At 39.2% G+C, this 19,902-nt stretch overlaps 3 protein-coding genes across 5 annotated transcripts; 1 reads left to right on the forward strand and 2 right to left on the reverse strand.

Moving 5' to 3' along the window:
* Positions 1-1,698: 1,698 nt before the first annotated feature.
* On the reverse strand, positions 1,699-7,543 carry LOC113137676 (transcription regulator protein BACH1-like). Its single transcript, XM_026319524.1, has 5 exons — positions 7,438-7,543; positions 6,077-6,334; positions 4,221-5,384; positions 3,174-3,380; positions 1,699-2,934 (listed from the first exon to the last, which is right to left on the reverse strand). Exons 2-5 carry the CDS (start codon positions 6,314-6,316, stop codon positions 2,533-2,535), a joined length of 2,013 nt encoding a protein of 670 aa, XP_026175309.1. The 5' UTR covers positions 6,317-6,334; positions 7,438-7,543; the 3' UTR covers positions 1,699-2,532.
* A 66-nt stretch (positions 7,544-7,609) lies between these two features.
* Positions 7,610-12,966, reverse strand: usp16 (ubiquitin specific peptidase 16). Of its 3 annotated transcripts, none has more exons than XM_026319511.1 (18): positions 12,781-12,966; positions 12,555-12,621; positions 12,263-12,459; positions 12,076-12,179; positions 11,866-11,978; positions 11,523-11,737; positions 11,334-11,426; positions 11,103-11,233; positions 10,919-11,006; positions 10,451-10,532; positions 10,280-10,371; positions 10,142-10,195; positions 9,889-10,053; positions 9,118-9,766; positions 8,840-8,931; positions 8,542-8,628; positions 8,188-8,335; positions 7,610-8,106 (listed from the first exon to the last, which is right to left on the reverse strand). In XM_026319511.1, exons 2-18 carry the CDS (start codon positions 12,613-12,615, stop codon positions 7,988-7,990), a joined length of 2,490 nt encoding a protein of 829 aa, XP_026175296.1. In that variant the 5' UTR covers positions 12,616-12,621; positions 12,781-12,966; the 3' UTR covers positions 7,610-7,987. The 3 variants fall into 3 exon arrangements, with proteins under 3 accessions (XP_026175296.1, XP_026175285.1, XP_026175276.1); XM_026319500.1 differs by having other exon boundaries at positions 11,523-11,743; XM_026319491.1 differs by having other exon boundaries at positions 11,523-11,746.
* A 136-nt stretch (positions 12,967-13,102) lies between these two features.
* rwdd2b (RWD domain containing 2B) lies at positions 13,103-16,442 on the forward strand. Its single transcript, XM_026319537.1, has 4 exons — positions 13,103-13,482; positions 13,575-13,642; positions 14,581-14,949; positions 15,045-16,442. Exons 1-4 carry the CDS (start codon positions 13,270-13,272, stop codon positions 15,295-15,297), a joined length of 903 nt encoding a protein of 300 aa, XP_026175322.1. The 5' UTR covers positions 13,103-13,269; the 3' UTR covers positions 15,298-16,442.
* Positions 16,443-19,902: the final 3,460 nt, after the last annotated feature.

Below are 19,902 nucleotides of genomic sequence, written 5' to 3' on the forward strand. Positions count from 1 at the left end.
ATATATAAGTATATATATATATATATTTATACACACACACACACACACATAAATATATATATATATTTGACTTTTCAAAACAACACTGCTTGTCAAGTTTAGAGTTGTACTTTTATATGCCAAAATGTGTGGAGGGTTACCAGTGCAACTATCACTTTAACTTTGAGAACTGTGTTCTGAGAAAACCACAATGAGGTTGCTTTATCTTTCATTATACCCAAGTGCTACAGTTGTAGTTTCAAGGGACACAAAACAGGGAAAGCACTCTTCAGACCCATGGATAAATACACATAGATGCTGCATGGGGGCTTCTAAGATGCCCTTCACCCACTGCCATATTGCCTGGGGCAGTCTGACTATGGGCACTTTAAAAACCAGATTTTTCAACCAGATCTTTAATGTGGTTTGCACAGAAATGCCAAAACAAGAGAGAGCTACATTTCCTAAATGACAATATGTTACTGTTACCGTTGAACTTGATAGCAAGTTAATCATTCACCATCTATTGGTGCCAAAACTAAGTGCAGCAACATGTGGACTTGCAAATGTAGAGCTGTTTAAGGGGTTTCTTCTTTCTGTTATGTGTGGGGAAATCCATTCAATTCATTTTACTAAGTAAAAATCCCATTAAGGTTAGTAATCTCTTTTCCAGAGGTGACCTTGCCTTGTGTGGCTTAATTTACTTTCCTGTATGTGGCAGTGTTTGCTATGTGTGGTTTAAGTTCAATCATGACTGAAAAACTTCTCCCTTGTGCCCATTCTTCAGTCTGCTAAACATGAATGTGTTCATTCTTGCATAAACAAGTCAATTCCATGGGGTCCCTCGCTAAAATTAAAGCAACATGGATGGCTTCAAAGACAGGTTTGTTTAAATGTCAGTCCTAAGTATTTATGGTTTAAGACTAAGTCCCTAGCTAGTCAGAATTAATTTTACTTCTACTGTATGACAGCTGATTTCACTAGTTTGGCAGAGCTTTATCCTTGCAAATACAGCATGATGAGTCTTTCAACAGTTTTCACTCCTGAATTAAAGGGATGCCTGTCATACAATACTTTTCCCAATTTCCTGTCTGCAAAACCTCTGGGCGTCTTCACTCTTTTCATAGCTTTGGTTATCACTCTCATCTGAATTTTCATTTCAACCCTTATTTACTCTCATCTGTAGTCGGCCCAATAATTCTCTTTAGAACTGAAATATACAGACAGCGATTCAGTTTCAGATGATAATTTCAGTATCATGTAATGCTGGAGGTTTTGCTTAATCACTCTTATGTGCAATAAACGTTTGACTTTTGCATGACAGTCATTTTGTTAATATTAGCAAGCAATCCCGAAACAACGTTCTTTCTGGATGTCAACTTTTTATTTTTACGGTCTATTGATTGTCATATCCACAAATGTTGATTGTCTAACATCAGTAATACTATGTTACTTGAGGTGATTTTTTTTTTTTCACTGAAGGGTATGGATCAAAATTTACAATACTTCTCAAGTTTCTCTCAAAATGAAATCTCAGTCTTTTACAGAGAAATTGCAAAAGGAGCAGATCATACTGTTTTAATATTCTAGCCAATTAATTATGAATTAACAGAACTAAACGTAAATAGAGTTGTACTTCCATCTGCTGGACAAACTGGAGTAGTGCACATCAATAAAGTGGAAAATATTCTGATTTTACTGCAAGTTGAAGGGAAACACTGAATGGTAACAAAAAGATGTTTATTTAAACCTGTAATCTGTGAAAACATTTACTAAAAATACTAAAGATGCAGTCAGCATTAAATGTAAGAATACCATCAAAATGAGCTCTGGTTAATGTGCAATAGTGCTTCATACAATATTCAAAGAATGCCTTTATCTTTCTATATTCACACTATACTACTGCATAAGGCACATTATAACATGACTATTTCTTATATTCCTGTAACATTAGAAGCATTGCCCAAATATCATAAGCCAACAGTTAATTCAAACTGTATTGACATTGAAATAATGCTGATGTTGCAACAATTCTTTAAAATTGACTGTAAAAGATTTTGTTAGTGCTGTGCATATTCAATCAAAGAAACAGCATTCTGATGGAATAATACAGTACAAGTCAAGGTAATAATGATCGACTAGTTAGTGTAAAACGAAAGTAATATTTTGTTATCAAAACTGTGAGTCTGTGTCCTAGAGGAGAGTGTGGTGGGTGTGCAAGAAACAGTTTAGCAATCAATACACAGTCAGGTTATGAAATTCCCTGAGAAAAATTAACTTCATTTTAAGATGAATCCTTATGGAAACGGAAACATTAGGGAATTACCTGAAAATTGTCTGCACCAATTCTGTTTCTGTGTTTACTACAGTGAATGCAACAAAGGAAATCTGACATTTTTACAAGTTACTTTGGGTAAGTATTAGACAAAACATCATCCAGTAAAATACAGTGAAAGGCTTGTCTAATCCAAAAGGGCATTACAGTATATGCACAAAGTCCCCCCTGCTGTGTGTCCTGTAGAGTTAGAAGTAACAAGTGGAATTTGAGTCCAATTAAAAGCTGTTGTTCATGTCCAGGCAGGCATTGAGCAGGGATGCAGGAACAGGGCAGCCCTGTGGAGAGCCTGCCTCCTCAGTCTGCATGCCAGTCTCTGGTACAGAAGGCTGGCACACAGAGAGCAGTTTGCCTACAGCAGGTTGCCTACTTGGGTCACATTCTGAAGAACAACTTACCATTTCAATAGTGATCTGGGACTCTTCATCTTTACCCACAAGGCTATGTGAGGAAATGGGAAAGTCTGGTGCTGAGAACTTGGCAAGAGGCTGCAAGTGGTCCTGATCAGATCCAGACTCAATGCTGACACTTTTACATAACCCAAACAGATTTTGTCGCGTCTCCTCCAGGTTTTTCTCCAGCACACCTCGCTCCTGCAGCAGCTGCTCTTTCTCACTTTTCTGTAGAGAGAATAACAATAAAGCAGACTAACTACCATGAATCCTCCTCATTGCTAATGCCTGGGTTATTGCATCTGTGGCCCAGGATCTAATTTATATCTAACCTCAAACTATGAAACAGTCACTGCCACGCTGCCAAACTAATCAAGGCTGTCGTACATACAGTACTAGTTGCAAGTACATTCAGTAGTTTAATATTTGATAAGATATTTATAACAACCACTTTAAAGGCAACTTACTAATTTTTTGATTTCACATTCTAGCTGGTGTATGCCCTCTAGTTTCCGCTTTCGACAGCGCTGTGCAGCCACACGGTTTTTGCTGCGTCGACGAACATCATGGACAAACTCCAACTGATCCTGAGTCAGCTGTTGGTGTCTGAGAAGCTGCTGGAAGGCACTACGGCTGAGCACTGAGATCTGCTCCACTGGGAATGGGAGCTGAATCTGTCGAGTACAGGGTTTTGGAGTTATAATTACTTCATTTAATACTGTCACCTGTCAGTAACTACGGGTGTAACAATGCTCCATGATCTTTGCGGCATCAGAAAAAATGGATTGCGATATCAAGTAAACTTTATTATGACAGCAGAAAAAAATGATCATGCAAATGACTTCTGCTACTGCAAGATAGTGCAATACCAAAGGCCAGATGTGTTTTCTTGACTGACCTGAAATTAATCAGCTATTGGGCAGCATTTTGATTTAGCCACAGTTCTGGACTGGACTGTAACACTTTACAGTCGATGCACTATGGCATTCTGGGCGGCTAACGCCACTAACATGCTTACAACTTTTACATAAGCATCATAGGTAAAATTCAATTAGCTAACGCCTACCAAATCTTGAGATATTTGGCTGCCACTCCTGGCTCCTCAGTGTACAAGAGATAACACAATGCATTGTATTTTTAATGACAGGAGGCAGTTTTCAGTGGTTGAGGATAAAGGATTTCAAAAACACTCTGATGCTCAAATATCAAATTGACTCCTGCACACACTTCAGCAAATCAGTAGTTCCTGTCATATATGAGGATGTGAATGTAAAAGTGAAAGAAGCTGTTAAAACTGCGGAGAGTTATGCAAACTACACATGGTTGGAGCTCATGGTAGACCCAGATGTTCACAACTCTTACAGACCACATTACAACTGTGACATTTGCTTTTACTGTGTTAATTACTGGATATCATGAATGTATCAAACCATAAGCCCTGAATCATGTACAAACAGAATTTAGAGCCTGGACTCATTGTTACACCCCTATGAATAACCAAGTATTACAATGACCTCTGCTGCTCTTTTATTGTTGGCCTCTGTATCTCCATCTGTGTCCAGGTCTGAGTCATCCCCAGAGTTGAATGAGGAGGACATGTAGGAGCTCTTCTCTGAATGGGACAGGCTGTCATTGTGTGGAGTTGGGTCGTCACCAGTCCCAAGGTCCCTGAGGAAGGGGCAGTCTCCTGCACTGGAACTCAGGTCCAGTTGTTTCAGCCAATGAAAGTCTGATGCTTTTGTCAGATTGGTTTGGTCTGTATGGTCCAGGGGGAGGGGTTGATTCTGAGATGGGCATAGGTCAGACCAAAATCCCTTTGCCAAATGTTCAGCCACCTCCCTCTCCACGCTGCTCCTCTTGTCAAATCCCTCCTCGTGGCTTAAAGTAGTCAGTGTCTGGCCTGAGAGATCACCTGCCATTCTCTGTTCAAGGCCAGCCTCACTCTGCTGTAATAACTCAATGCAGGCATCTCTTCCTGATGTGTTGAGTGGTTGAGAACTGGGGTTACAGTTGGTTTCAGCACCAAGAGTCTCAACAGTTTGTTTAACATCTCTACCTGCTAGCTCAGTGAGCTCTGTTTGATTTCCATCCCCTGGGGTTGACAGCTCACAGGGTAAGCTACAATCTGCCAAACTCAAGTCACTTTGATTGCACACATCTATTTCTAAAATGTCTCCGTCACAAAACTGAGAGGGGTGATCTGCTTTAGCAGAGTCAGGGCATGGCAAAGACAACATAGGGCACACACCATTTTCTGTTAACTCCAGAGATAAGGGAGCCATTTGTGGCCCACAATTCTCCAAACAGAAGTGTTCTTCCCCGCTGTTCACCTGAGCCTGCACACTCTGAGGACAAGGTGATGGGAAGTCGGTTTGTTCATCATCTGCTAAAGGCAATGAGCTGTGTGACTCAAATAATTTTGGTTGGCTATTCTCTATGCTGGAGCTAAAACTGCCACTGGGATCCCGGTTCTGACAGCAGACTCTGTGCCTGACCTTCTCTGAGGTTCTTTTGCCTTCAGAAAACTTTGGGATGAGGAAATCAAAGCATGCTGACTCCAAGTTGTGAAATCCTAAAAACTCAGCACTGTTGTGAATGGCGTGAATGTTTTCTTTGGTGAAGAGCAGCTTTGATGTGTACGCAAATTGAAGCAAAGGTTCAAACCCCTCCACAGTCACCTGTGGGGCGGGGAAGACATACAAATATAGTTAAGCCATATTACAACTTAAGCTTATTCAAACTAAATAAATAAAACCCTAAAAATACTACTACTACTACTACTACTACTAATAATAATAATACAATGAAAAGTAGAAGAGACTATCCATTTATTTAAATTTTTTAAAAAACAGCTACAGCCTTTACACAACATAACCTTGAGCATCAAGGAAACAAGCAAACATATGGTGCTATCAGAAATTAAATGATATATTATTCTGTACAGGGCTGATATATGCACACATAATAAAGAACGCATGTGCAAGAGTCACGATGCAAGGGCCATATACTGTATCAACAGTGACATCTCACAACAAATACAGCAGTGTTTGCTATATGTGTTTGTTTTCTGGTAACTGGTGCAAAAAAACTTCAGCCATATGATAAATGATTGTAGTCCTGTTCAGAAACTTTTTGGTGGTTGTTGTGTAACCTACAGGTACAGATATTGCAGGCTGTTAAGCGTAATTTAACATTTGGGATCAAGTTATGTCTGCTCCTGCTCTACAAAACCTGACCAATCGTTTGAATCAGAGCAACTGAATTCAACACATTCATAAACTATAACCAACAACACATCAATGCACAGACCTAAAAATGTGCAGTTTCAATTTTTTCCCAAAATCCTTCAGCTGAACAGCAGCATACTGACCTCATCAGGCAACGTGATGATGGGGTTTTGTCTGGTGATACCAGTAACCCTACTGTTAAAGTATTCACTGCAGGACGCCAACACAGAGCAGTGGGCCCGAAAACTCTCGTTTTCCACCACCACCGTCACATCACACAGGACATCCCGCTGCCTCTGCTCATTCAGACACTGGAGAACATGGGCACTGTGCACTGCAGACTGAAAGGTGAACACTGACATACGAGGAGCTTGGAGTGACATGGTTTGTATATGCTCAACCTGGGCCGGAGAGAGCAGGGAGGGTCAAAAAAATGATGATGATGATCACACTATCTCTCAAAATAGACCACAGTGTAGATTTTGTAGTAAAAAAAAAAAAAAAAAAATCTGCAAGCACTGTTGATAACTGGTTCACAAGACTGTATGAATACTACCTGGTTTTCTTCGCTCGGTGACAACACATTTAGAAAACTGCATATTTTAAGACTGTTCACTGAAAGAATACTCATGATGATGAAGCCACCCTGGACTTGTGGTGGCCATTTTTAACAATATGCTGATGTTTTACAGACCTAAAGATGAACCAATGAATTCATTGCAGCCCTACTGGATTATCTCTTTAACAGAGGGCGCAGTGTACACTTTCATTTCAAGAATGATCTCTTGACGTCTGGAGGAATATTTCAAATAAATCTGAAATGATAAACCTCAAATATATATCTGAAAAGAGAGTTTAACGATTTTATAAAACACTGCAAATATGTTTTTTCACCAAAACCTTTCTGTAATGTAATGTCATACCTTAGCCCCTTAAGTGATGGGCAGCACAAATGTCAAAAGACTGAAATTAACCTGTGACACTCAAACTGTACACAAGTTAGCTAAATGAATACAATTCAAGTAGTTATATCACAATGTTATTACAATCATTAGCAACGTTTAATTACTAGTGACAACATGCTTCAGTGTACTTGCTAAAGTCAGAAAATTACGCAGACTGGGATCTCAGTTAGCAGATAATCAGTGAGATAACTTCATTTACTGCAGGATTTAATTTCAGTCTTTTAACTTGAGCAGCAAGTTTAAAATGCTGACTCATGTTTAGCCAAGTTCACCAAGTGGGCCTGCTGGACAGGCATAACAAAATTGTCCACAATTATTCATTAAAGATGTTATCAGCACCAAGAGAACATTTCCACTAAAAATATTACGGTAATGATCAGTAACCTTGTCCAAAAGGAGAAGCGTCACACTAAGGCCAAACCGTTAGCTAACTAAAACGAGCGAACACCTCATCTTGTAATTCGGAAAAAAAAAAAACAAAACACAAAAACCAAAAAGGTAATTTCGTACATATTTTTAAAAGGCAAATGTTCACTGACCTGCCATGTCAGCTGGATAACACTGCCATTGGTAAAATTTGGTTAAAGACGGTCGTGGCCATTCGGAGTCAGACTTCCCTCACGTCATGTGACACCCAGGAAAAGCTGATGGTGCTTACGGCGCATGCTCAGTTCAATAGTCAGCATGCCAACACAAGACAGTACAAACGTGTCATTTTGAAGCTTTTCATTGATAAAAATACACATATAAAAACATTCAACTAATTATCCCCTTCCCTGCTTTTATTCATATTGCCATACTGATTGACAAACCCACTCCATATTGACTTTCATTTCACACCTGGCCATATTCTCTGGTGAAACATACCGTTCAATATCACAGCGCTACAACACCACACTGTAATGAAAATATCAGCACTGTGAAAGGTCCATCTAGTATAATCGATATCACTTCCTTACAAGCCCAGCCTGAGTCACTGACTAAACAGGCCAAAGTTGGTCAAATGTTTATCAGTCATAATGTGGAGCTCAAAGCAGCAGCTGGTTGGTTGGCTTGTTTGAGTTTCCTGAGTAGTGAGGCCTTGTTTACTTAAAGGATCCTTTCATAGAAGAGGAGGTAGGCTTGGCAACTCTGGACTTTGCTCTCACTCACAGGCTGAACGTTTGTGTCACTGATATGGAACCAGGATCCTCTTGGCTCTGCATCTCCTGAAGAGAAGTGATTAATTAGTGGGGATATTTAAAAAGTAAGAGTTATTTCTATTGTTTCTCATACCTGCGTATACCTACCTTCTGCCGAAAGTCCGTTGGATGAGGATTTAGGGTACTCAGGTTGTACTTTTACGTAGGCTGTGTAATGGCCCGACCTCATTGTTCCACTGTGCTCCACGATACCATACAAACTGTACAAAATCTGAGAATCTGCCTCTGCCACATTCTGTCAGGAAACAAAATTTTGCATGTATTGAGATTGGAATAAAACAGGCCCACATGCTTCTGCCTGAGCCTTTTCAGTCACAATGGATTGAGTACTGTTTTGTTGCAGTTTATGTGTTGACTAATTATAATATGTGTGACTGAATAAAACGAACATTTAAAGTGAGCTTAAGTCTTTTGTGTGTAATAAATGATTCTGATATTTACCTTGCATCTAACAGTACAAAACGGAGCTAGATCCAGTATGAGTGGGAACTGGACATGTCTGTTCACCTTACAAATACTGTATCCATTCTACAAATCAAAAAACAAGTTGTTTCAGTATAACAGGAAGAATGCATTTCTAGTGCCAAAAAATGGTCAACCCAAAACAACAATATTATGCTCTTCAAAATCTGGTTCACAATTATGTGACTAAAAACAACCTGACTGACAGTCAACTGTATTGAAGGTATAAAAAAGAAGAAGAAAAAAAAAAAAAAAAAAATTGCTGACAATTGCTCACCTGTTGAAATCTCTTCAGATGGAGAGTCAGCACTGGTGGGGGAGAGGAGATGAGCATTTGCTTCAAGGCATCAGTGTAGATTTTCTTGGATTCTAAAAACAGCACAAATAAAAACTGAACTTTATTCATCAGCAAATGGAAAAGTATTTTTATTAATTAAGAAAAAAAAAAACAATTTAATTGGCTTTAGGGAATTACATGCTCTGTGTGTACAGCACCAAGAAGAAATGCATATTAACATTTGGTCAAATATGATTATGAAGAAAAATTCCACATACCAGCAGCTTTGCCTTTATTTGGTTGTTGTTTAGTGCAGGTGACACACAGCAGGCTATTGGTCTGTGTGAGGATTTCTACTTGTGTGAAATGAAACAGGCAAGATTGCACTGAACACTCTTGGTTCTCAGGGGGCATCCTGGTAGCCAGTGTGTGGAAGGCCAGCTCTGGGTCTTGATTTACTACAGTGTACTCTTTAGCCTCCAGTGGCTCATCTTTGATCTCTATGCTTTGTTCCATGGCATCAAGGTCTTCTATGAAAGCATCATCTAGATTTACTTTCTCCATTTCACTCACCAGCTGTGTGTCCTCTTCTCCTTCCTCTTCCATGTCAGGCAGTTTGTCATTGTTTAAGATGCTGCCCTTTGAGTGCTGCTCCTCTGATAAGATGGCAAAACGGTTGCTGACTGAAGATGTAGCTGATGACTCGCAGTCAATCACAGAATCATCATCTTCCTTTTCCTTCTCAGCAGCAATGATTTGTGGAGGATTTTCTTCACTCAGTGGGGCTGCTTCTTGTGTGTTGCTGCCTGCATTTTCCCCATTATTTGTATCTGCATTAGGATCAATCTCTCCACCCTCTGTGGAGCTTGGTGATCTGAGACCATTTAAAATGACTCTGCCCTCAAACTTCTGCTGCCTCTTTTGATGCTGCAGGCAAAAACAAGGAAACAATACACGCCAGTTTATTCAGCAAAAATGGCTTAATCGTCATCCATCAAATACAAATTAAATGCAAAAGAAATACTGTATTGTATATATTTTCAATTTACCTTTGCTTGCTTCTTTGCCTGCTTCTTGGCTTTCTTCTGCTGGTATTTACTACCAGCCCCAGTGGGAATGTCATTTCCGTTGGTGAGAGCAGGGCTGTGTCTGCCGTCCGGGCTCAATTCACTGCTCCTTTGAACACCTTTTTTCAGGTTTTTCTTTCTATATGCCTATACAATATCAGTATAAGTGGGCATGTGTGTAACTCGCAAAAAACAGGAAAAAAAGGGGGGGGGGGGACACTCCAAAGGGCCTTACCTCTTCAGAAACAGGAAGGGAAAGATCCAAAAACATTTCTGTGACAACAGACACCTGTAAATGTAATGTAGTGGTGATTTAGCCTGAAACTTATCTGATACTGACAGGTTAGTTTGAATTTTTGCCCACATTACATACCGTTTTACACTGCTGACACATTATAGTGCTCGTCATTTCCCCACCAAAAACTTGGTCCACAAAGTTTTTTGGAAATCCATTTTTCTCATACTCTGTAATCACAACTTTATCAGGTATCACTATTAATACCAAGATTCTATAATGTGTTTCATTTGTATCCAAGTGACTCACCTTTAACCAGTGTTTTCAGTTGCTCTCCATCTGTGCTTTTTCTAGATTGTTTCAATACTTCCATGATCCCAGAACTTACTCTCTGTAAAAACACACAATTTTTAATTGTAATTGATATGAAATGTACAGCCAATTCAAAGGATCTCAATTATTTCAGTGGTCTAATTGTACTCTTAAACATCAGCTAGGTTAAATGGCCTACTGGAGCAACTTTCGTGGACAGTAAAAAGAATAAACATCTATTTAGTAGGAATTATTTGAATTTAATGGATCACATATCCTCCGTTTGTGACCAGATTTAGAATGTGAATGACTTGGGACCAATGAGCCTGAATAAGAAATCTAAAGTGCACACTACATGACAGCTGACTTACAACAAATGAATCCCTGCAGAACTGTTCAGCTATAAAACCAATAATATAGCCCCTTGTGTTATATAAAGAGATTTGTTTTAAACTGAATGCATACTTTGATCTCTTCAGCTCGCATTCCATCCAGAAGATAGCGCAGCAGCTCCTGGCTATCCTGCTGTTGAAATCCTTTGAATCTGGCAGCCCTGCAGTGTAGAGATGAGACAATGCAAAGATACTATGAAGTACATTATAAGGACATCTTGAGGCTGATTCCCAACTTACTCTTTATTCACACTCACTTTTTACAAACTTGGGTAAACAACTCCCTTGGTGTCACAACACCCCTTTTGGATTCCTGGATCTCATTGAGTAGTTGACACATAGCCAAACTCAGGGATCCAGGCTGCTCTAACTGGACCACAATAGGCTCCTGCAACCATAACAAATCTTAAAAAAAATATTACTGTACTTATGTACTGTATTTACGTGGATCGTTACAAGAAAAAAAAAAAAGAGTATTGGCAACACACCAGGTCTGAGGAGGCAGCAGGTGTAATGTTAAGCACTTTCTCTTCTGTGACTGTATTGAGAGTCTGTCTTAAGAGCTGTGTTTGAGAGAGACTCTGGAAAAAACAATTGCAACAATTAATCATGAGCCTATAATTCACAACTTCTCCCACTTCAACTCAATTCTGACATCCCATAAGGTGCACACTTACCTGAATGACTGCATTAAAGAAACACGTGTTCCCCAGGTTGCTCAGCCCCTTAACTGAAATCCCACTTTTGTCTTCATTTGTGCTGGATTTTTGTAATTTCCCAACGCCCTCTTTCTTGACATTTTTCTTATGGCGGTCCTTGTTTTCCTTCTCTTCATTTTCATCCACTTTTTCAGTCTCTGTCTTCTGCTCGACTTCCAACAAGCTGTCTTCTTCTTTCACTCATAAGTAACCAAACATAACATCATTAGAGAACCATGTAATGTCCATAAATAAATTCTAATTAAATTGAAAAACAATACACAGATTCACAATGCCAACACAATTCAACAATAGTACTTACTTTTCTGTGGTCTCTTTATGGCATCTGTAGACGTTTGCTTTTTTAGGTTGGCCACCAGCTGAGCCAAATGTCCGGTTTCGGAGTACTGCACTTCATCATCACATATATAACACCTGCAGAGTTGACAACACATTAAATGAAGAACAAGCACTTCTCATTTCTACCACAGCATATGGCTGAGGGATTAACGCACCACAGCAAAATACTTACCATACACTCCAGCTATCCAAACTGACCACCAGGCAATGTGGATCTGAACGAGGAGTCTCATAATGTTTGATGGCATGTTTATTCTCTGAATTTCGCCCGCATCCCTTGTAGAAAAACAACCCATCATCATTAAGCAAAAAAAAAAAATCACTTTAAATGCTGTCAAAATTGAAATGAATATACTCACTCTATGGCCACATTTTAAGCACATCCATACAGCTGCTGTCTCCTGATGGTTTTCAGAGTCTTCTAGCAGGGTAGTGCTGATATTTTCTTTATTTTCTTCATGCTTACAATCTTGGCAATTCATCCAATCAGAATTCCCATGAAGTTTCTTTAATAAAGTTTGGTCTGTTCCCTTTTTAATATGCCTGCAAGATGGGCCTATGAAGACAAAACAGTAATAAAACACAATGAAAGAAACGCAACCTAGGCTTTCCAGAGTTTGTCATGTGACAAACTTTATATATATGTTTGACCTGTCAAGTCGATGTCATTGTCCTCTCTGGTGGTCTTGTCCTTGCCCCTTTTCTTCCCCATTTTCACCTAAGCACAAATAATAGAAATCAGACACAGCAGCCAGCTTTGGCTCATAGATCACACAGCTGCTTCTAATGAAATTATTGCCAGTAGACAGAGTGACAGAGAACATCAAGTAATTCCACGTTAATCTCCATTACCATCCTCATGGATTCGTCAACTTACGGTGACAAACGGAGCCTAAAACCTTCACACCTTTCAGTTTCCCTTATTTTGTCTGGATTGAATCTCTACTCGGGACATATTTAACTCGGTTTACCGACTGCAGCCGTAAAACGTAAAAACCTGGGATAGGAAAGATTTTTTTCAAATTCGCAAAAACCACACCGCTGATTTTGGCAAAAAAAAAAAAAAAAGACAAACATCTGTCACATGCAGACAAACAGAGGGTCCAAAACTGGATGGTGCTACTGTTTTTACTGCTCGGTAGTGCCTTTCCTGTGTGCGTCTCTTGAAACAGTCCGAGTAGAAACAAACTTCAATTTCTAACTAGGGTAGCCTACTAGTGTAATGACTAGTGAAGTTGTCCAGGTGTTAAACCGGGCGAATTGCTAGAACACCATTATTTTTATAGGTCCGACGAGACCTGTCACATAAAGCTGTCTATGTGTAACTAGCAGAATTAAAGGTCGAGTCAAGGTTTAGTTTATCAGCATGTCTTACTTGGAGTGGGCCGAGTCTCAGCTTGCGGAGGTAGAGCTGCTCACCAGCATGTTTCCCAGCCAGGAGGAGCTGGAGATCACAGACCAGCTGGCACTAGCGGAGCTCAGAGCCTACGTGGAGGGTTCAGGACTGACTGGCAGCCCTCCTTCCTCCAGGCCCCAGTTTCTCATCAAACAGAAGCTGGACGCGGCAAGCATGGAGAGGGTAACCGAAAAGACTGTCATAGTATGTCACTGTGATTGAAATACGTCGTAAAACATTATTACTTTGTGTCTTTCTTTGATTGCTCGACCCAGCCAGGTGTCATTCTGTCCTGTGCGTATCCTTCTGAATATCCCAGCGTGTTGCCAGAGATAACAGTCCGGTAAGCCACACTCCCCTTGGTGTTCAATTTCAAGTTATCAAACCTATATAATCGACAACACGTTCAAATTCAAGCGCAAACATTTAAAATGTGCCAATTTTTGACACTGGACCACTGTGTGTGGAGTTTGCCTGATCCCCACGTATCAGCCTGGGTTTGGCCAATCACACGCAGGTGACGTTAGTCGGGCGCTATAAATTGCTCGTAGGTGTGGATGGTTATCTGTCTGTGTGTCAGCCCTACGGTGGACCAGTGTCACCTGGGATTGGTCACACTCACATGGGTCCCCAACCCTGATCCTCCAGAGCAATTGTCCTGCTGGTCTTCCAACTAGCCCTGCCCTTCCAGTTCCAGTCTGATTGGCTGAACACACCTGATCCAGGTAATCAGCAGTGGGTAGGGCAGGGATATCTGGAAAACCAGTACAGGACAGTAGCTCTAGAGGACCAGGGCTGGTGACCCCTGGGCCACAGCCAGTGGATCGCATTGAATCCATAAAGTGACAAGCAATAAGGAGCTTTTCTATGTAATGTAATTCTAAAGGGGTAAGGATGACATGTGTCAGCCTCTATTGATGACTGGTGACAGTGGCAGCTTTGGAGGAGGATGAGTAATTCCTCACCCTGTCCACTTTAATAAGGTGCCCACTAACTGTCAGAAACCACTCCCCTCACATTGTTCATTTTTATGAGAAAAGATTTTGCAGAGATAAGATGGTGCATATATCACAATGCAAAGCAATAGTAAAAAATATTGAATTAGGAGTCATCGTTCATGTTTTTAGTGAGCCTATTACAGTTGTTTTGTGCTTTGTCATAGTGCAAATGTTAGCTTCTTAAAGATTCCCCATTATAAGATTTTGCACTCAAACTTCCAGGTACAAACCAGCCTCAAATCCTCTCTAATTACTTTTTACAATATGTTTATTGTTGCTATAGGTGTGCCAATCTCAGCAGAGCTCATCAGACACAGCTACACGCAGATCTCAATGCATACCTCATAGAAAACTGCCAGGGGGAAGTATGTGTGCTCCCTGCTGTGAATTGGGTGAAAGACAATCTGGAGCTCTTCATTAATAGGAGCTTATCAGCAGCACCGGCTCCTAAGAAAGAATCTGCCTCTTTACGGCCACAGGAAGTGTTTACTCGACTGTGGATCTACAGTCATCACATCTACAACAAGACAAAGAGAAAGAACATCTTGGAGTGGTCTAAGGAGCTGGGCCTGTCAGGATTTAGCATGCCTGGGAAGCCTGGCATTGTGTGTGTTGAAGGTTCTCAACCTGCCTGCGAGGACTTCTGGTCCAGGTACCTTGAGTGTTGTTTTTTTAGGAGCTGATGTCAGAGCCAGCCTGAGGAGGTGCCACATTTGTTATTTTTCTAAACTTTTTCCCATTTCACAGAGTGAAGGTTCTGACATGGAAGAAGATCATGATTCGACATAGAGAGGACATTCCCCTTGATCATCAGGGTGAGGACAGCAGGACTGTTCAAAGTATAGATTCCCTGCGCAAATTCACAGGCTTTGAAGAAGCAATGTTTGACCCCCATGGGAACAGAGGTAATCACATGGACCTTGGGCAGCTCTACCAGTTCTTAAATGAGAAAGGCTGTTGTGACATCTTTCAGATATATTTTGGCATTGAAGGGAGGTAGTGGTCAGACCAAGAGGATAGATATACAGGCATATTTGACTGGTACCTTGTAACTCAAGCAGCTTCTTTTGAAAATAAATCTTGCACATTCATTACTGTTTTAGTTTTTAGTTTGTATTTTTGACATGCATGCACACTAATGGATTATAACCACATGATCACATGTGCCTGATGAAGTCAAATAAATTAAGTACCTTTTTATGGATATTGCTCAGCCTTGGGACATCACTGGGATAAAAAACAACATATCTGCAATTTGAGTTCTCCCTTAGTTTTGCCACTGGGAGTATTTTTCAAAAAGAACCATTAAAACGATGTTTATCTGAGAGTTTTCTCAAGGACCTTAGTTATATTTGCAGTTTTAATATTCCTGTATGTGCCAAATCTCACACCTTGCCCTGGGTGTTTCTATCCACCACTGTGTATTACTTCCAGGGTATTATAGGATTTTCTGGTATGATACCACATCAATTTGGATAGCATGGACAACAATATGCTAGATATCAGTTTATGAAATCTGTTGATTTTCTTCTTAAGAATTATAGATAACATACCAATGATAAGTCTTTCTCCAATTTTCTTTGAATGATTAGTTGTTAGATAAGGTGTGGATAACTGTGGATTACACTGTGGCAATTAAAATATGTGTTTACTGAACATGAGTCTTATTTTTATATTCTTAAGACTAAATTGGAAATAAAAAAAAAAACAGCTTTCATATAAATTTGTGTGAATTTTGTTCCTTTGGGTTATAGTGTATGGTGTATGATCCAATTAAATATATAGTATATATGGAAAATTTATAGGTACATTTATTACCAGAATGCCTTCATTACAAGCACACTGTATTGAGTGACTGTATTGTTTAAAAGTCACTATAATATCTCTTTAGTTCTGCCTTTTTTACTGGAGCTTGTTAGTAGAACTGTAACTCATGACTTGCTGAAGGCAGTGACAGAAGGAGTCTCAAAGACACACAATTTGAAGCAAATATTTAGTGGTTACACAAATTTGGATTGGGTTTGGTTTATATTGCCCAGCAGATGGCAGCAGTATATAATCAAAGTTGGAAAATAATGTAACCATAGATGTCACTTGTGATATCAGGATGTTAACCATTTCAAACTAATGCAATGCATGCACTTGGACCCCAAAAATTAATAAATTACTATAAAAAACAAAATCATAGTGCAATACTGATTTGTTGTTTGTATTATATATGAATTCTATAATTTAAAAAATTTATTTAACTCTTGTGATGTAGCCATGCAGGTTAAAATGTTCTAACTGTATAAGCTAAAAATATAGAGCAGTTTAGGAGTACATTTCATAGTTGAAGCCCTAAAACAGCTAATCCTCTACATTGTTTCCTTAGTGAATCTTTTTAACAGTATTTATTGTTTTTAAGTATTAATTCTGGAAATGCTGATACCAAAGCCAGAGAATGCCCTGAAAATGGGTTGCTCCTGCTGAGTTGAGTGCTACACCTTTAATGTTCTGGGAGTTGTTAGTCATGTGGGGATTATGGTGTTGGTCTATTACGCTTCTTGTAGTGTTTCAGGTTCTTGCTTTGTCCGGAGAGAGTGGATACTCACCAAGTCAGTGCTCCTTCCACCCTTTTCCATTAGACTCATTCTTGACATGTCTCTCCTGAAGACTCCAGCTTGTCCCTATGGACATAATACTCTTAAGTCTGAAGGAGCAGTATTTTCCAACCTGTCATTCTCCTTTTCTTGTTTGTATCCTTTCCTCAGTTAGCATTAGTTCTGTAAAGCTGAATCAGTCAGTTGATGTCTTTATCATAACTCTATTTGGCTTGTAATTATGGACTGATTCATCACTGTAGTAGAATGACAAAAGGATGTTTTACAAATATTCAAGGAATGATACAAAAATGATACACTTTAAAAGGATACAAAAATACATTCAAGACAAGTTCTAAGGTTTTCTAGACCACCATTTCCCAGAAATTAATGAAACAATGGGTTAATATTTGTATATTTGCATTGCTGTATAAAAACGTGCAAGGGCTATTAATCTGAATATATCAGTATTTCTCCTGTAATATGTCTAGTCTCATCTGTATGGAATTGAGATGAAGTGGAGTGGACATGAGTCGATATGTATTTAAATAGGATGACATAAAACACAAAGTGTGCTGTTTTATTACATATTAAATTTCACCTGCCATGATTTAAGGTAATAGCATAGATCATTTTGTAATAGCTTTAACATACTATAGCAATGAGCTATGGAGTATGACTTGGGGCAGGAGGTAGAGCAGGTCAACCATGAACCAGAGGGTTGGTGGCTGCGATCCTTGGCTTCCCTGGCCCACATGTTGACTTGCCCTTGGGCAAGGTACTGAACCCCAAAGTTGCCCCCTGTGGCTGTTCTATCAGTGTATGAGTGCATGAGATATTGTGTGAGCGAAATGGTAAATGCACAAATAGAGTAAAAGCGCTTTGAGTACACTTGAGTGTAGAAAAGCACTATACAGGTATAAGACCAATTTACTTGCTAACCTTTGAAACAAATCAGTTAAGAGTTTTTAAGTATAGACAGAATTGTTTTTACTTCCCACCTTTATTGTTTCATTACATGCACAGGTGACTTTCAAGATGCTTTATTGATTTTCTGTTTTGTTCTTTCTGTTGAGTCTCTATAGTTCTTACCTACCACTACCATAGTTATAGAAAAGAACAGCAGACAGAAAAATGCTGTTTTAGTTACACACCACCATCCTAATTTCCTCTTCCTTTTCCTTTAAAAGTGAACTGTTGAGTAGCACAAAGTTCCATGCATATGGTCCTGACTGCCATTATAGCTGAAATTGTTCTAACTTGAAGCCATTGTGAATTTATGCCTTTAAGTATGACTATGAATAGCCAAGAGGAACATGAAAAAAATACAGTACTTTAGTTATAGCCAACTGGCCCTCCATCAGAGATTCACTGCTCATATCTACCTTCTAGATGTAACCATGGTTGTGTCTTGTGGTTTTAACTTCATTGTCAACAATACAGATCTTAGGCAATATAGCAACATTACTGACCTGTGCTGCAGCCACAGTGCAAGTCATTAACACATCTCATCAATAGAGATCAATAACATATAATTTCAAAATACTAGCATTTTGTATTTCAGATAAAAAAAAAAATACAGCAATGTACAGCTTTAATTGTTTGGTGTTTATATCTACATCAGATGAGCAGATACACTGTAAGTGAATCACAAGTTACAAGGGCAATTAAAATGTATATATTTTATGTATATTAGATCATTGCCCTGCAGCTCCTAATCCTGAGGCAATATGTATTAAAAGGCGGGATTTCTTGTAGTGTTTTAATGGAGATTGGCCACAAAACAATCCAGCTAACATCATAAGTATTTGTACAAGACCTCTACACTGTCTGGCCATTACAAAACTGAGTCAGCACTATAACCTGTGTCATTATATCATTAATTTCTGGAGTACACAGCCAAAACAATAGGAAATGTAATTGTCACTCTCCTTCAACTGACAGACTATACTACACATACATCGGCTAACTTGATTTATGCAAGTATGTTCATTGTCCTGCCCACATGGACACTGTGTGACACATGTCAAGAAGATGGCTCAGCAGACTGGGTCTGCTAGGATTATCTGAAAATCTCTGGGGTGCTTTCCTGTGTCAGGGGTTGTCAAGGTGAAGCAGGTGGGGCAGATTTGAGCAGTGGAGGTGTTACTTTCCCTCCTCTTGCTAGCCTCACTGTGTTTCATTGTTCTGCAACATATAATTATTTTGCATTAAATGAAAATGTGGAACCAGACTGTTCATAAATGGCTAAAAGCGTGAGAATTAAAACATTACTTTTGAATATTCCTACTTGTAAAATTCTACATGGTTCATATTTATTTTAATATGACAAATGGCAGTATTGTAGTATATGTAGTGTGCATTTATGGGCTGGACTTCAAAGTTTACAGTGTACTGTGTTTTTTCTTGTATACAATGTATTATCTCCCCACTATAGGAATACATTTTAAGATGCTTAGTAAATAGCTTGGCAAATGACTACAGAAATCATCTGTTATCCCTTGTTGTTGAAGCCCATTTTGGCAACTCTATGAAAATCATTTTTGCATTCAACTTCAGTCACATGTGGGTTACCAGTATTCTTCCCTTTTCATCATTTCAGACAATAACCCAATTCTGTAGGTCTATTGAACTGGTGATGCATATAATTGAATTAGTTTTGAACGTTATGGTGAGGTATTTCAACACAGGGATTTCATCATGTGTCTATAGCTGGCACTCTTTCACAGAGCCAAGCTAATATAAATAGTATTGTTTTGAATTACTTGAGGCTGCAAACTCTGAAGGCTTTGAGAATATTATGATGACTTTCCAAACTTATACTTAAAAGTAGTCGTAGTTTTCAAAAGATGTACACCACAATGGTTTCATCCCACACTGTGCTGTACCTAAAGTGAACAATATATTTATTGTTTTTTCTAATGTTTGAGATAATTGTACAGACTCCTTCTGGATAACCATTAATCACACTGTATCATTCTTCCCTCAGAAGTTCTTTTGGAGAATGAATTATGCTGTGATAC

The sequence above is a fragment of the Mastacembelus armatus genome, chromosome 13, assembly GCF_900324485.2.
Source record: "Mastacembelus armatus chromosome 13, fMasArm1.2, whole genome shotgun sequence".
In the NCBI taxonomy this organism is placed as follows: Eukaryota; Metazoa; Chordata; class Actinopteri; order Synbranchiformes; family Mastacembelidae; genus Mastacembelus; species Mastacembelus armatus.